At 40.8% G+C, this 17,012-nt stretch overlaps 2 protein-coding genes across 8 annotated transcripts in view; one reads left to right on the top strand and one right to left on the bottom strand.

The window, feature by feature from the left end:
* Window positions 1-12,357, top strand: part of JAM2 (junctional adhesion molecule 2) — a 40,458-nt gene extending 28,101 nt beyond the window's left edge. The window contains exons 5-10 of the mRNA XM_071433655.1: window positions 1,484-1,689; window positions 3,835-3,937; window positions 5,373-5,480; window positions 6,450-6,465; window positions 7,186-7,219; window positions 8,157-12,357. Of these exons, the coding sequence (XP_071289756.1) occupies window positions 1,484-1,689; window positions 3,835-3,937; window positions 5,373-5,480; window positions 6,450-6,465; window positions 7,186-7,219; window positions 8,157-8,189 (500 nt within the window). The 3' untranslated portion in view covers window positions 8,190-12,357. The remainder of the gene's footprint in view (window positions 1-1,483; window positions 1,690-3,834; window positions 3,938-5,372; window positions 5,481-6,449; window positions 6,466-7,185; window positions 7,220-8,156) is intronic.
* Window positions 12,358-12,957: 600 nt separating this feature from the next.
* On the bottom strand, window positions 12,958-17,011 carry ATP5PF (ATP synthase peripheral stalk subunit F6). Of its 7 annotated transcripts, none has more exons than XM_071433663.1 (4): window positions 16,877-17,011; window positions 16,080-16,262; window positions 14,713-14,837; window positions 12,958-13,081 (listed from the first exon to the last, which is right to left on the bottom strand). In XM_071433663.1, exons 2-4 carry the CDS (start codon window positions 16,247-16,249, stop codon window positions 13,053-13,055), a joined length of 324 nt encoding a protein of 107 aa, XP_071289764.1. In that variant the 5' UTR covers window positions 16,250-16,262; window positions 16,877-17,011; the 3' UTR covers window positions 12,958-13,052. The 7 variants fall into 7 exon arrangements, with proteins under 7 accessions (XP_071289764.1, XP_071289757.1, XP_071289758.1 ...); XM_071433656.1 differs by having other exon boundaries at window positions 16,080-16,259; XM_071433657.1 differs by having other exon boundaries at window positions 16,080-16,259; window positions 16,822-16,955.
* Between the last annotated feature and the right edge of the window lies 1 nt (window position 17,012).

Raw genomic sequence — 17,012 nt, 5'->3', positions numbered from 1 at the left:
GGGGGGAGGCTGGCAGTAACCACCTCTTTCATTTTTAGCAACTCATAAATTTTACTGTGCTCTCAGTAGCAGGGTTGTGCCTTCCAGCCCTTCTCCTACACTTCATTTCATTGATGTAGTAGTTATCAAGTGCTCAGCTCCTCACAATGACTGTCAGCCTGCTCTCATGTTCTCATGATCCCATTAGTAAAGTTCTTAGAAATGCCCCTGCCCAAATCAAGGTGCAAACGAGACCAAATGCCAGTGACAATAGTATGGGGTTTATTTAATAGTAAATATATGAGAGAAGGAGAGAGAGAGAAATAAGAAATAGGTGGGAGGGACAGAGAGTAACAGGGACAGAATAAGGAAAATACCATCACTCCATGGATCCCAATGATGTTTCACTGATCCTCTCCAGCTGGTCTTCTTGGTGGTGAAGAAGAATCTGATTGGTTAATATATACTCAGGCTAGGTAGGAAAACCCAGACACCTCCCTTGGGAGGCAGGGGGAGTTTGCCACTGTCGCTTACAACAGACTCTGGGTTTGCTGCATCACGTGCAGTCCTGTGGTGCAAGGCTTCAGCAATGACACTGGGGAGCACTTTAGGGAGCCTTTGATGGATTAAGGCACCCCCTCAGCTGCCTCTCTCACGTGAATGTCCCGTGGATGTGGCCTTCCCAAGGCTGGGGATTCCATAGCCAATTTGTGTAAGGGAGGATGGGTTCCCTGCCCCTGAGCAGAGGTTACAACACACCAAAACTTCCTCCCCCACCTCGGCTGGGGGGAAAATCTGTGCAAACCTGCTCCCAACAAATGGGTCAGTGGGCTACTGTGACAGCTATAGCTGGTCTATGGCTGCACAGATAATTAGGCCATAGCAGATACCAACTCGACCAGCCTAGCTTGTTAGAGAATAAGGAGTAAATAAGGCCCCAGGTTTTAAGTTGATAGGCTGAATTCAAGTTCAAACAAGGGTACCCCAGCCAATCCCTTTGAACCAGGAATGCACCCATATCATTGGCCAGTGAGCTGGGCAGAGTTAAGACCTTTGACCAATAACATCTGTAAGAACAGGAAATTCAAAGCCCTCACAAAGAGGGCACACATCAATAAACTCTGGCTGTTGCTGTATGAACCTCGCTGTGTTCCAAATGTCACATTCCTGTCTCCACCATCAGTGACAGCCTCCCTCACCCAAAGCAAGCCTGAGATGATTCTTAGCATGGCTGCTGGGTATGGCTCACATTCTTTTCCTTGTTTACTTGCTTGTTTCAGGTGATTGAAGAATGAGTTTTCACTTTATTTAATCTCAGCACTTTGACTTTCAGTCCAAAGTCCCAGTCAGGTATCTTCAGGGAGGCTTCTTTGGTTGTAGCTTCTTTATACATTGTTATAATGGGCAAAACTTTATATCAATGTTTGAGGCATGAACTATTTCAGACTCTGACAGATGTGGACAGTATAAGTACATGTGTAACAAGTTCAATTTCACTGTCCAGTTGCTCCGACTACTCCAGTGTGTGAGGTACCCAGCTCCGCAATGACAGGAACGGTCGTGCAGATGAGTTGTAAGGAAACTGAGGGCTCCCCTCCATCTGAGTACCAGTGGTACAAGAATGGTGTTGCCTTGCTGGAGAAGACAGCAACAGGCAGTGCTAGAGCAGCAAACATAACTTACACCATGAATAAAAAGTCTGGCACTCTGGTAAGTGTAATAACCAACTCTGTCATAGACAGCTATCAAGGAGACCAAATTTACTGTTCAGTAAAATGATGCACAGGGGTCTAAATCCAAAAATTCACAAGGTCTTTGTTGGAGGTCAATGTCATGCTGAAATGTGCTGAGAGATGTAGAAGGAGGTTCTGCCTCAAACCAGTGACAAGCCATAGACATTGAATGATACACAAAGTGGGTGAGGTGCAAGGCTGCAGTAGTGATAACTGAGAATCTAGAAATGCATGACAAATTTTACCTTGTCAGCTGGTAAACTAGTGCCAGGTGAGAAAGAGGTTTTGGTATGGCAATAGATATATTTGACAGAACCTTAAAATTTGGAACAGTAGCTTCATACACTTCAAGGGGAGTGCAGCACTCAGGGCAGTACAGAATCTCTGCAATCCAGTGCCATTTACAAGTTCCCATCCAGGACCTGTGAAGTCACGGGGAATGAGTTGGGACATTTTAGTTGTAGTTTATTTTGTGGGTTGTGGTGTGAGGTTTTATTTTCCTTCAGAGCTGGCTGTCTCTGTCATTCTTCCCCCATTAGCTGATCCTTCAAAAGAACTTGATGCTACTTAGGGAGCTGAGATTTTTCAGAAGTAAAGAGTTGCTCTAGGAACACTACTCTTGGGCAAAATCAAACATGAAAACTGAAGTATGACTAAGCATTCGGATGTTCTGAATGCTCATCATGGAAATTAGGTGGACTACTAAAACTTACTAATCACTTCTGAAAATATCAAAGTATGGCATATATTAAAAAGAAACAGTTAAAAAGTCTAACAATTAAAACACTAGAAATACTGGAATTGACATGAGGTCAGTTTCTATCCATCTCTTTGTTACAGATCAAGTGAGAGCTTTAGAAAAGCCCTGCCTTAGGCTTAGATTTTTTGCAGCAGTTCTACTTAGGTGACCTGCACCTAAATCGCTCTGGCTCACAAGTTCTCAAGAGTGGACAGTTAGGTCTATTATAAAATGAGTTACTTATTGAATTGGCAGAAAGTAACAGACAAGAGTCCTTAAACAGTTATTTATTACACAGTGTAAAATAAAAGAACTACTAGTAGATTACATAAAACAGTGCATGACATTAAGGTACCTATATTACAGCTAGCAAGGAAATAGTGTAGGTTAGGAGTCAGTGTAACTTACCACGGAATTACTGATAGCCTACACAGAGTCCTTACACTCAGCCCCCAAGGAGAGAAACCACAAAGTGGGGTCCTGACTTTGGGGGGAGACCCCACACATTTCCAGGGAATGTGCAAAAGATTTCAGCTTTGTGAAAATATGGTGTAGCTTTTATAATTTGTAAAGTGAAGTGTATGTCAGAAATTCCAGCTTGTCTTTCCATATCTGCTTCCACAGCAAGATGTTCACTGTCAGCTGAAAGCATCAGTCCCATGGCGATGAAATAATTCACTACAAGATAAACTGTCCTGAGTGAGTTACTTCACCAAGGCTCCTGTGAGGCTCATGTGAGAGCAAGATGCTCTGAGTTATTGCACCAACTAACAAGTAACAGATAAGCTCTTCTGTAGGAGGGGGAGATGTCCTCCTGCTACACTCTCATTTTCATTTCATTTTTACAGTAGTAGTATTTGATAAATAGTATCATTTAGGATTTCTCTGTTGGAAGAAGACAAAGTGCATTTTTGGAGGGTTGAGAACCACCCAAACTCTTTACTTGTGAAAAATTTCAGTTAACAATGCATCGTAAGCAGTATGTGTCAAGTTTTTTGAAGGATCAGTTAATGGGGTTGTTGTTTTGATAAAATGAAGAAACTGTTTGATTTCAGCTATTGTAAAATTAGACCATATCTGAAAACGTGGATATTATTGGAAATTTCTGGTCCACTAAAAATTAATTTCCTTGTAGATACACTCCACTGAGTTAAATGTCATCTAAAGGAACCTCTTAGGCAACAAGCAGAAGTTGAAGGACCAGGGAATGTGACTAGGGAGCTGTTACAAGGTTGAAATGGACCAGAATTTCTTACTTGCCTTCAGGGTTTTTTGGGTTTCATTTGTTTAAAACAAACAAATCTACATTGACATGTCAAAATTTCTATCCTACAGGATTTTTTTCCCCTGTTCTGATAATGGTTTTGTACTCTTTCTTAACAGCTGTTTAATACAGTTACAAAGAATGACACTGGAGAGTATTTCTGTGAAGCCTCCAATGGGATTGGATTATCTCAAAAATGCTCAGTGAAGCGAATGCAAGTTGGTATGTGTTAAAGAAAATAATGGTGGAAGAAAGTCTTGCAGTAGGATTTATGTAATTGCATGGTATAACTAAGAATCTAAGACCAGATTGAATTAAATATTTTTATTTGATTGTGGCATTTGGGGGGAGGAGAAATAATAGGTTCCTCATCACAGTAATTAGCTTTTAGATTGCTAAACACTGAATTCACAGAAAAGCATCAGCCATATGAGAACTTTAATATTTCCAAATGCTTTTGTGGAAGGCTTACAGAAGAGTGTTCCAGTCTACTGGGGTGTTTTCTTCACATAAAGCCTCCCTTTTGGGATTCATTCATGGGAAATCTTAATGTAACAGTTTGTAATAACCCAAAATGTGTGAGGGGGTTTTTTTGCAAAATACACAACTGATTCTTGCAGATATCATACCAAAAAATGGTAGCAAATTCTAGTAACTACTGCAGGGAAGATCCTCTCCAAGTGTTCTGTAAAGCAGCACATGGAACTGCAAAGTTCCATATGGTGCTTTCATGGAACTTACCTGAAAATCACTGTGTCATGGGTTTTAATGCATTCTTGGTGGATTATGAGCAAATGTTCCTCAAGCTACTGAGATAGAATCACTTTGTGAAAATATGCACTAAGTCCTAAATTGCTGTCAGCCTAAATTGTACAAAAATTTGTTAGGTTTTGGGTAAAAATCTCAACCATATATTAAAAAATGCTTAAAGTTGGGATCCAAATAATTGGAAATATAACAAAAACCTATGAAAATGTTTCTGCTTCTTGATAATTTTGGTTTTCCTAAAATGAATGATAGTCTGAAGCTCTTAGTGAGTGTATCAGGATATGGGTGTGGTCTTTGTCATGGTTGAAGTCAAGGCATCACCTTCAAAATGAAAATGGCCAGATGTTTCAGTAGCCTGGTGTAGAGTTTAACTTCAGGCAACTCAGCTTTATTGTGTTGTATTTTTAAAGCGTTGCTATTTAAAAATTTTAAAATCACTGCGTTTAAAAAAACCCACTTGAAGAGTTCTTTAGAAGTGGAACTCAATTGCCATCAGCTGTTTCAGTTGTGTTAAGCAAATTAACTATGAAAAAACTTGCTTAACATTTACAAAAATGTCAAGATGTTTTTCCTCAGAGACATATGACTTGGGTAATACTTATCTGGGGTAGATATGATAAGGAATATGTATCCCTTGGCCCTTCTTATTCTTTTCTTACTTTTGACCCAAACTAAGCAGCTGATATGTACCAAGCACTTCTCTTGAAGTGGCTGTGGCACATTAGTGCTTTTTTACTGCTTAAATACATCTAACTGTTACTAATTAACTTATGCATCTTGGGCCAAAGCCCACCTATAGATACAAAAATGCCTGTGGTAATTAGGGAAAAATCCAGCCAGTGGAAATTTTTACAATTTAGAACATAGGACTTCTGCTTTATAATTACAGATGACCTTAATGTAAGCGGTATCATTGTGGCTGTAGTAATTGTGGCTCTGGTGATGGTACTGTGTGGCCTTGGAGTATTTTATGCCCAAAAAAAGGGCTACTTTGCAAGTAAGTAGAATAAAATCACTGCTTCCTTGAGTCAAAAAATGTCTTTGTTTAGCAGTGTTTCCATGACACTCTCTCTTGCCTAGAGAAGCTGTGGGTGCCCCATCCCTAGAAGTGTTCAAGGACAGGTTGGAGGGAGTCCTGAGGAACCAGATCTAGTGGAAGGTGTCCCTGCTTATGGCAGGGAGTTGGAACCAGATGATCTTTAAGGTCCCTTCCTACCTAAACCGTTCCATGATTTTATGATTCTGATGATGCCCTCCCTTCCATGAAGGGTCTAACTCCATGGTACTAAAGCTGGAGAGCATTAAAACAGCAATATTTTTTGCAGACATTTTTATTCTGCCAACATCAGCTGCAAAAGGTACTTTGCAAATGACATGGAGATGTTTGTGCAGTTGCTTAAGGCTACCAAACAACAACCTAGGGAAAGCAACGAGCCTGACTCCGGTTCTTGGAACCTCTCCATCCTAGTTTTGATAAGGAGTGTCTAAGAAAGGCAAAAGAAAAATTAAACCTGCTTTAGTCAACAGTGCCTGACCAACTAAGTTCTGATGAAAGGGAAACTAAATTAACTGTCTTCTTCCTCTGGGTCATGGAAAAAGTTTGCTTTTAGGGATTGCTGTATAAAGCTTGACATCCAGCAACCCTCTCTGTAGCCTTTACATTGGTACCTATAGGCTTGAGCACAGCAACAATAGATGCTAAACATTGGGATCTGAAAAGGTCAGCTGCCTGAAATTACCAGAGGCTACAGAGCTGCTCCTTAGAGTTCACTTGGAGCTTCATTTACCCTTGAAACCTAATCTTTCATCTGCCTAAACTCACTACACCAAAAAGAGACATTTGGTTCAGAAACTCCTTCTAGAAACTGAAGAGCTGAATATTATAGGAATAACTATTTCAAAGAACTTTAAAACAGCTTAGAAAACTGTTCTTGTGCTAATTCTTTTTTTTTCCTTTCTTTTTCAGAGGAAAGTTCTTCCCAGTAAGTATGCAAGCAGTACATAAATCACTGCAAACCTCATTTACATGATTTTTACAGCCTTTCTAATGTGATTTTTGTGCAATAGCTTTCTTGACACTGAGATATACCTGATCCTACACACTAGCTGGTTTCCTTAATAGAAACCAGTGTGCTGGTCAGAAAGTGAATCATTACATTACTGTGGTAAATACACAGAGATATGTCTTTTTACATAGTTACAGCTTACACTTCTAACTCAGCTATTTATGTGTCTCCTCTTCAAACTAGACAAAAGACAATCAGAACCAAATTGAACTGCTTTCATATCCATATCTCCAAGTTATTTCAGGAAGTGTATTGTAAAAATATAACTGGTAGAAACTTTCTGACAGTACCTGGTCTGTTCCTTTGATACAGATTTATTTCACTCAAATTTCTTAGTAGCAAGTCAGAATTCCCCAAGCTATTTTAGTTCTGGCCATGAGGTAGGCAAAAAATGTAACTGGAAGACTTGGAAAGACAAGCTAGAGAAGCTGTTTGGCCATGGTTTATGAGATGACTGATATCTAAAACCATTCAATGGATTTGTTATTGTAAGTTTTTTCTAAGAGTAGGGGAAAAATTCCTGAGGATTGCTGGAAATCTGGAAAAATGCATTCATTTATAAGGCTCCCAAAGGGGTAAACCCAACACCAGAAAAGTCACTTTTTAACCTGTATTCCTTTCCTGCTTTGTTAACAGAAAGAAGACAAACTATCAATCTACAAGTGAAAAGGCAAGTCTTTTGTGTTCACTAGTATGTTTTAAAAGCTTTAGATATTTTCAAAATTCCTTAGATCTGTAATGTCTTTCCACATGTACACAAACTCCTCACTCCTGCTGTGCCCGTCCCTGGCAACACTTTATCTGCATTTACAGCTTCCTATTGCACGGTCTTACGTGCAACGCAGGCTGCAGCTCTTTGCTCCATACTTTGCATCTTCTTGTACATATTGAATAACTAACTGAGACACAGTCCAAGACAGCAGTAAGAGAAAGATTGGGCCCTAACTCTTCTAAGAATAATGTGGGTCAAAAGATTTGACTAAATATGGAAGCTGAATTTACTACTTCCACCTCCCCTTCCTTGAGTCGGCTCAAAGGGCTTTAACTACATCTACATCGTTCCAGCTTTTCAGATTGGTGCAAAAGGAATAGAGTTCTAAGTAAAATTTCAACTAGGAGTGACTTAATATCACTATCTAGAGTTTAAGAACAAGAGGAGTTAAAGTAGCATGAGTAATACTGATGTAACCTTAAAAGATCCCTGAACACCACCCATTTTCTTAATCAAAACAGAACATACTAAATTGCATAAGCTTAATTCTTGACCTAGTATGTATATAAGAAATTTCCTTAAACCAACTGTTTGCTCTGAGTGAAAAAGATAAAGCTCTGAAGAGCTATGGTATCTGTTTATCATTGTTATTGCACTTAAAAATCAGATGCTCTGAACAGAGCTGTTTGATACCTGTGTTTATGAATAGGTTGCTACTTCTGTGTGGAGTGCATTTTGTAGACCTCCCATCTCAGAAAAGAATATTTACTAACAGTACATCAGACACATTTCTTGTCAAGCTCAGTGCCTAAGTTTCTTCTGAAATGTACACTAATATTAACCTGGTTAAAATCTTTGAACTATTATTTATTGTAACCTTGTTTGCTTCATTTAGGATTTCAAGCATACCAAGTCCTTTGTTATTTAGAAGATTTCAGCCTCTGTGAGGGACATCAAATTACTACTTGTTATACAAAAGTATCAATGTCCTGGTTTCAGCTGGGATCATTTTCTTCATAGTAGCTGTGTTTTGGATTTAATATGAGAATAAAGTTGATAACACACTGATGTTTTAGTTGCTGCTGAGTAGTGCTTACTCCAAGTCAAGGAGTCCTCAGATTCCCATGGTCTTCCAGTGAGGAGGTGCAAAAGAAGCAGGGACAGGGCACAGCTGGGACAGCTGATCTGAGTTGTCCAAAGGGATATGCATAGAATCCCAGAATCATCAAATAAGCTGAGTTGGAAGGGACCCGTCAGGATCATGAAGTCCAGCTCCTGGCCCTGCACAGGACACCCCAAGAATCACAACCATGTGCCTGTCACATTGTCCAAACACTTCTGGAACTCAAACAGGCTTGGTGCTTGGTGACTGCTTCCACGCCAGAACATCACTCCCAGTATTTAAACTGGGGAAGTTGGCCAGGAGGAGCCAACTGCTGCTGGGGGACAGGCTGGTCATCAGTCATTGGGTGGTGAGAAACTGTTGTGCATCACTTGCCTTTCTTGGGCTTTATTCCTCTCTCTCCTTTTCACTACAATTCCTATTATTGTTGTTTTTATTATGATTAGTATTAGTAGTATCTTATTTTACTTTGTTTCAATTATTAAACTGTTGTTTTCTCAACTCATCAGTTTTACTTTTTTTTCCCCAGTTCTCCCACTGGGCTGGAGTGGGGACAGTGAGCAAGCAGCCACATGGGGCTGAGCTGCTGGCCGTTTTTAGGCACCCAATGTGGGACTCAAAAGGTTGAGATAAAACCAGATCTGACTAGAGCATGTTAAAACAAGTTTGTTATAAGCCTTCATTGTATAGGTTCAATAGTTGCTGGTCATCATATTGATTCATTTGCTCTAGGCCTGGGCTAAGGTTATCACTGTGTTGTTCTATGTTATACTGGCTTGTGAAACGATAGAATGGCTGGTCATGAGCCTGTCTGGTCCTTTGGGAGCCATCTGCTGGAAACTATCCACAGTTACATCTACTGCCTTTTACCCTCAGAGAGCCAACCCATGGGAAAAACACCTTCCTTCCCCTCCAGGATGATTACAATAGCATTTGAGAATTTTAAAGACTTTGCATATCCTGTGACTACCCTTGGAACCAACCTGGTCGTTTTGGTAACAATCAGTGTGTTGTTGCATATGGTTCAGGCCTTCTTTAGGGTTAGGAAATGATCTGTGGCAACCAAAACCCCACTGACATGTACTGTATCTACACAAACTTCAGTAACAGGCCAACAAGAGACAACCACTCAATCCTTACTCCTGAGTGAGCTGCAAGATATACATAAATACTTCAGCTGTTGTCCTGATGCGCATACTACCACCTAGCTGTTCCAATGCTGGGATAATGGGACTAACAGGTTGGAATTAGAGGGAGGGAATCACTTTCTAAGAAAGCAAGCATTGACAAGGTGATTGCAGGAGAGACACAAGTACCCAGCCTCTGGAAGCGACTCCTGTCAAGCCTGAAGGAAAGGTATCCTTACAGGAATGATATTACATGTCACCATGCAAGTGGAAAGATATCCAATACTTGAGGGAATTAGCCATGCTAGAGATTTATTTTGACCTGGACAATACAAGGTTCCCCACAGATCCAGACCAAGTCCTTTGTGGTGGAAGTTTGTAGAGAGTACCAAGAGTATACACCAAACCAATAGCAATGTTAATCTGAAAAGACATCACACCACCATCTGCGGATACAGTGGCTTGCCATCTCTGGGAATATGAAGACGACCTCTCTTCCTCTCTCAACTGTGAAGAAACTATCAGATAAACTGTCCCAGGAGATTCAGCAGTTCAAAGACGTTATGTTCTGTTCCTCACCTCTACAGACCCATGCTAATGACAGTAAGCATTGGCCCAAGAGGGAGGATGTGGAAGGTTCACACCATGGGATACCCTGTGGGCTTAGCTGAGAGACCACAGAGGAGGCATGAAGAATTGGGATGGGAGACCTACCATGACCCTAGAGACATGAATTGTAAGGAAAACAATCCCAGATAGGGGTTCTTCCAGGAAAGCTGCTACTCCCATCTCCAGTGGATGGTTTCCCAGGCAGAGTGGAAGGGCCAAATTTACTCCTGATCCTATGGGACGAAATTCTAATCCATTTCTTCAAAAGGTAAGCTTAGATGTGGGTTTTTTGAAAATGTATATTCCTAACTAGTCTGATTGTAAGCCCTCTTTATCAAGTGATTCAGAAGAATGATTTTACATGGGCACCCAAGCAACACCTTTTCAACAGAATAAACTAGAAATACTTGGAAAACTCACAGATGCTTGGGCCAAGGAACATGGCATTTAGTGGGTATATTGTATCATGAACCAGCTGAGAAAACCACATGATCCAATGGACTGTTAGACTACACTGAAAGCAATGGCCAGGGGCAACCTTCAAACATTGGGATGCACATTGGCAAAGGCCACCTGGTGAGTCAGCACTAGATCTGCCAAATGGGCTGGCCCTCCCCAATCAAAACTTTTAATGTAGAAGAGAATAAAGTTCCTGTAGTGCACGTGAAAACTGTGCTGCAGAAGACAGTCTGGGTTATCCCTGCCTTGGGCAAAGGCAAACTCATCTGTGGGATTGTTTTTGCTCAAGGACTTGGGCATACTTGTTAAGATGGAAGGATGGGCAAGTCTGGGTTGTGCATTGATTTCATTGAATAGCCCGTGCATTGTCTGATGTTAATTGCTGTGAAATGCTGTGTATTAGCACTTCTATGTCAGCTGCATGTCCACAATTGCACTGGGCACCTCATGGTGCCTGTCTCCACCCCTCCAGCTTTGGGGATGTGAACCCAGCTCCCCTTCAACTGCCGTATTAAGAACGAACTCTGTTGTAACTGGACAAGCAGAGCAGTGACGGAATCAGAACTGGCTTCAATGTGCACCAATCCAACACCAGACACCCTCTTCCCTGCCCTGAGAGACTGTTCATGACACTCACAAGTCACAACTGTACAAGCAAAAAGTCATAGACTGAATTAATTCAATAGACTTCTACAGGGATTGTCTACAGATTAAGGAAATGGTATCTGTGTGTGCATCTATAAAAAGACGGGAAAGGTGCTGGTATATTGGGAAGTGTGGGATCTGGCATGACATAAATGGTATGGAGTAAGCAGCTGATACTTTTCTGGTTTCAGCTGGGAATTAATTTTCTTCCTAGTAGCTGATACAGAGCTGTTATTTTTAATTAATATTAGAATAATGTCCATAACACAATAATGTTTCAGTTGTTGCTCAGCAGTACTTACCCTGACTCAAAGACTTTTCAGTGTCTGATGCTCTGCCAGTGAGAAGGTGCTCAAGCCACAAGGGATCAGGGCCAGTACCCTGACCTGAACTGGGCAAAGGGATATAACATCATGCCCAGTATTTAAACTGGGGGGAAGTTGGCTGGGAGGAGCCATTTGCTGCTGGGGAACAGGCTGGGCATCAGTCAGTGAGTGGTGATGAGCACTTGTGCTCTGCATCACTTGTGCTTCTCAGGTTTTCTCTTTCTCTCTTTTTCCCATATTATTACTTTGGTTCAGTTATTTAAGTGCTTTATCTCAACCCATGAATTTTGTTTCTAATTCCCTTCCCTACAGTAGGGGGAAGGGACAGGGAGTGAGCCAGAGGCTATAGGATGCTTAGTTGCTGGCTGGGGTTAAAACCACAACATCAAGGGATCTTTTGGCCTCTGCTCTGTAAATATTGTTTCCATGTCTTACATGCTGAAAATAAAAACCACCAATATTTAGTCAACCTAGCTGTGATGGTATTTGAAAAAAAAAAAAAACCCCAAATAAACTTAAATTAACTCGTATATTCAATTTAGTTCTGTATGAAAGCTTCTCATTTTGTTCATATGTACATGCAGCAATACAAGATTCATTCTTGCAGCTTGGAACAATCTATTCAAATAACTTTCATAGATGATCTCACTGCTTGTGTCTCAACCATTGTCAAGAGCTCAATTTCTCCTGCAATTCTAATGTACTAGGACTTAAGAGATGACTTTGGCAAATCTGATACAATTTCAAAGCGTGTAGCAGTAAACTCTCTATGCTGACAAAATAAATCTTCCTGTAATAAAAGCTCAAGCAGTGTTTTAGTGTTTAATGTGGAAGTCTCTCTCTCTGTGACTGCGTATGTAGTTTCATTCTGAAGAAAAATCATGTCAATACAATTCAAACTGTAGTATGAAGACTCTGTCAAAGTGTTTATGTAGTTTCTCAGATATAATTATTATAAATAAATAGCTCCTCAGAAGCTAGAAGTGTTTGTGTCAATAGTTCAGTTGCAGAAATTCACACCTTACAACCTCTTTAGCAGATTTCCTTTTCTTCTGGAAGATTAACTTCATCACTTTTGTGTTCATTGATGCAGTGTAGAATTAGGGCTTTTGTGCCTATGCTTTTGACTGTGCACCTCCAACACTATTGTAGGGCTTTGCTACAGACTTAAGTTCATGGAGATTTTTTTTCTGCAGAAGCTTTTTTGATAAACTCACCAGAACAAATAGTTCCTTCCTGGTGTATCATTACAAGTGTTATAATATCTAAGCATTAAAACATAGCACACAAAGGAGTTTTGCAGTTAACACTGAGCAGCACTACTCAGCTGCCTCTGTCATGTAAGAGCTGATGATCACAGCTAGCTACACTCACCATGCAATTAAGAACTTCTTCACACCACTGAAATCAAACTGAAGTACTACATTTATTAAATTACAACCGGTGCCATGTTCAACAACTCCATGGCCGTACATTGCTGTTTGGTGTACAAGCTGCAGAGATCACTTTGGAGTCTCCTCAAACTTGGGCTCTACAGAAGGAATGGGAGAGAGAAAATTCCTATTAGTCTTTTTTTATTCCATCTTCAAACACCACAATTAATTTGTAATTCAAAGAAAACTATTACATTGGCAAGCTAAAGCAGTACATTGCAGTCTACACCCCCTCCTGACTGATTAAATGTGGGCAGCAGTAAACAATAAGTAGGCTGGAGACAGGTCTTTTTCACCTTGAAGGAGTTATGTATAAAGGCTAAGCCTCAGTAATATTCTGCCTGAACAGCTTTTAGTGACACCTGGGATAGGGGAGAAGACAGCAGAGAACCTGAAGAGGTCAACTAGAACGTTACTGGACAAGTATTTCCAACACAGCTCTAAGAACAAGTAATCTCTCTTCTCTCCCTTTCATTAGTGTACCATCAGAGTATATTAACAGAGAGGAGCACACAATTTCAACTCAACTCATCAAGATACTCTCCACGTGCAAACACTGACCAAGGAATTCTTGATGTGAAAGGTACAGGCTCACAAAGGTTAGGGCTTTGGGCACTTGGGCTCCTAATGCCTGCTGTCTTTAATACAAAGTCTGGGAGGCAAGGGTCAGCTTATAGTAAGCATCTCTAAGGTAAAAAAAATTGATGTTCCTACTCATATAATTACTCATATTAAGTATAATTTGAAACCTAATTGAAATTAGATCAAGAATAGGCAATAGTGGCAAAAGAACAAAGTCATGTTGTGTCTGTATTTTGCTCTGTTCCTATGGTCACACAAATTCTTTTTCCTTACAAAAACAAGTACAATTTTAATATGCATAGTTTCACATATGACACAAAAATAAAATTGAATGTAGAGAAACTACATCCCTAAAATTGTAGAAAAATAAAACAGAAAAACCATAGATCCTACTTTACAGGTACTCTTGTTTTATCTCTACCAGTAACAACCTCACACCAACTTTACCCAACTGAAATACTACCAAAACCCAAAATATTTTCAGGTGTGTTCCAAGTGTAAATTGGAATTCCCAGACAGTCTGATCAGAACTACAAGTTGCTGACTATGATTGCTTGGCCCTGGCTGGCTGCCAGATACCCACCAAGCGTCATGCTGTCTGCCCTTTCCCTTCCACACTAAAACAAACTTAGAGCAGTTAAACAGAAATCATATCCAAATAGCTGAAGAAAAAGGTTTAATATAATTTAGCCACAAAATACTCATAAGTAAGGAAGTTAAGTCCTATGTTAATTTTCTGAAATCAGTGGCTTTCCAGAGGAGCTTACAAAATCCAAAAAGTCACAGTTTGGATGATGTTAAGACTAACTGATATTCACATTACATTCTGCTGATCTTTTTGGCAAGATGAGAAAAATACAATCCCTAGGCTATTTCTAATTGACCTCTCTCTTTAGGGGGTCTGAAGGACAATCAAGATAGCCTGATCTGACTGCAAGTTTTGTAGTATAATGAAGACCACATCCCCGCTAGAAAAGGCAAATAATCAAAATAGGAGTCACACGGAAACAAATGTGAACTGTGCAAAAGCATAAGATTCCCAGAGGGCATTTTACACAAAATTAATGGTACAAATATAAACTAAAGGGGAATTTAAGAAACCCGTGTCTCTACTTGCAATTAGAATTCAGTGAGATTGTTAACTCACCCTCAAACTTAAATTCTGGAAACTTGGTGAGATCTCCCTCACCATACGCCCGTTGGAGTCTTGCAAGGGATTCATTCATATCTTTTTGAAACTCAGGTCCTGCATCAACAGGCCCTCCAGCTTGCCTAATAAACATTAAACGTTGTGATTAACAATTCAGTTCTAATATTTAACATGGAAAATTCTACATTTTCAAGCCCATTTATAAATTAAAACCTTTTTAACAGCCAGTCAAAGGAAATAATTTAAAATATTTCCAAAACTCAAGATATGACACCTTAGGGCCTCCTTACCTTACACACAAACAAGATTCTCAGGGTAAAGGTTTTCTGCTGTCAGTGAAGAAAATCCAATTATCAGGGATGAAAATCCAAGCCTTATGAGGCAAAACCACTGATGAGTATGGAGGCTCTCCTGGCTTATAGTTTTGTTTGTTTCAGGTGTGAATTCCTAACAAAACTGTGATTTGCACCTCTTCTGTCTTTGAACTAGTTTTCTCAGTTAGTAAAGCTTAACTGTTCTTGCCAAGAAAATGCATTTTAAACACTAAAGAAGCAAAAATCCCCTCTACAACAGGAGCTTCTTGGCATTCAAGCATCAGATAACTAAAATAGTAACTCCTTAGATTGCCAGCACTCAGTTGTACCAGCACAGGATCCATGCTTAGGATTGGTAAAACCACCAAATATCTGCCTCCCTACACAGATGAGTTAGTAGGTAGGGATAGACACATCTTCTATCACTTGAGCTAAGAAGCATCTTAATTCCTTCCCAGGAATACTTCCCAAGAATAAATTACACAGAATTACTATAGTTTTTGTTTCCTGGTCAGCAGTTCATCCAAACATTACAAGAAACTAAGATTCCATTTGAAGGAACTGCTTATTAACTTAAGCAGTTAAGTAAATGGACTATCCTGATAATTCCATTAATTCTTAATTGGTTTTGGAGGCTATTTCCATTCAGCTTCTGGAAACAAGACTGCAGGATAACTGTTTTCCCCAGCCAAAAAAAAACAACAAAAGAAAGGGTTTGTTTAGCTTTCCCCCCCCTTATTTATAGAGCACGTAGATGGGTAAAAATTAACATACCAGTACATTCATGCAGTGTGCAAGAGGCCTTAACTGTGTGGCTTAACTACCCAAGAAGAATGGCATCAGATTTTTTCTTTTTTAAGGGGAAAAAAACTGGTATCTTCTATTAGATATGCAAGAACAACCCTTCCCAATAGCAAAACGATAAGTGTTGCAGGAAAACACACCTGAAATATTTACGGACCAGCCTACAGAAGTATCAAACACTTCAGGTCTGATGTTTTTATGTCAAAACCAACAGATTTTCCCCTTAAGACAATTTCCTTTACTCACTTGCTCTTCGTGTTGTACTCTCTGATCTTGTCCACGAAGAGCTTCTGGACGGGGTCGAGCTCTTTTGCCTTGTTGAAGACAATGGCAGAGAGCCCAATGTTCCTGCGCAGGTGAACGGACACAGCGGAGTGGAAAAGGGAGGAAAGCCGCAAGATCTGCCGCAGGATCATGATGGCACTACTACTTTAACCATTAATAAAACACGAAAGGAAGAATAAAAAATTAGTCTCGGCGATATAATAAATGCATTTAAAAAGCAGGAAAAAAATAGCTTGGAGCTATTAAAATACAGAAAAGTATTTTTAAAATATGTCCTTTAAGATATTGTTAAGATAAATGCATAAGAAAAAAGAAAAATGTACTTTGGAGCTGAGCTTTAAAGCAGAGAAGTATTCAAAGGTTATTTAAAACAGCATAGGGGGGGAGGGAAAATTCCAGCAATCACTGAACCCGAGGGCACCGTGATCCCACGGCTGCAGCTCCGCGACCCGGTTCGGTACCGCGACAGAACAACCCAGACAAACCGTGAATTCCGCTCTTCGCGTTGTTTAAGTAGGAAAAAAAGAAGACACTGCCAACCCCAGAGTCACCTTGGCCGAGCCGCTGCCTCCGCTCGGCCCCGCCGCCCTCGCAGTGCGCGCCGGGAGCCACCACCCCCCCCCCCCCCCCGCCCCTTGCACCCGCACACCCGGGGCTGCCCCAGCCGCACACACCGCCCGGCCCCGCTTAGCGCCCGTGGGACCTGGCTAAGCACGGGAAGAGCCGCGGGAAGAGCCCTGGGAGAGCCCAGCACGCACCGTCCCCGTACAGAGCCGCCTCCAACTGAGGGAAAGGGGCTCAGGGCCTTCCGGAGCGGCGGGGGCTGCCGGGAGCCGTAGTTCGTGCGGGGGCGCGGCGGTGTCGCGCGTTTCCCCGCGCTGGGCCTGCGCGCCG

Source organism: Agelaius tricolor, unplaced genomic scaffold (genome assembly GCF_023055355.1).
Source record: "Agelaius tricolor isolate 1412-34295 unplaced genomic scaffold, bAgeTri1.0.p SCAF_9, whole genome shotgun sequence".
Lineage (NCBI taxonomy): Eukaryota > Metazoa > Chordata > Aves > Passeriformes > Icteridae > Agelaius > Agelaius tricolor.
Note: the sequence above shows the minus strand (reverse complement) of the source record. Positions and strands in the feature narration are given on the sequence as shown.

Coding starts and splice junctions, on each gene's coding strand:
- ATP5PF (XM_071433663.1), bottom strand. CDS start 16,249: ATGATCCTGCGGCAGATCTTGCGGCTTTCCTCCCTTTTCCACTCCGCT. Junction 14,838..16,079: donor GAGTACAACACGAAGAGCAA/GTGAGTAAAGGA, acceptor AATGTTTATTAG/GCAAGCTGGAGGGCCTGTTG. Junction 13,082..14,712: donor TCCAGAATTTAAGTTTGAGG/GTGAGTTAACAA, acceptor TTCCTTCTGTAG/AGCCCAAGTTTGAGGAGACT.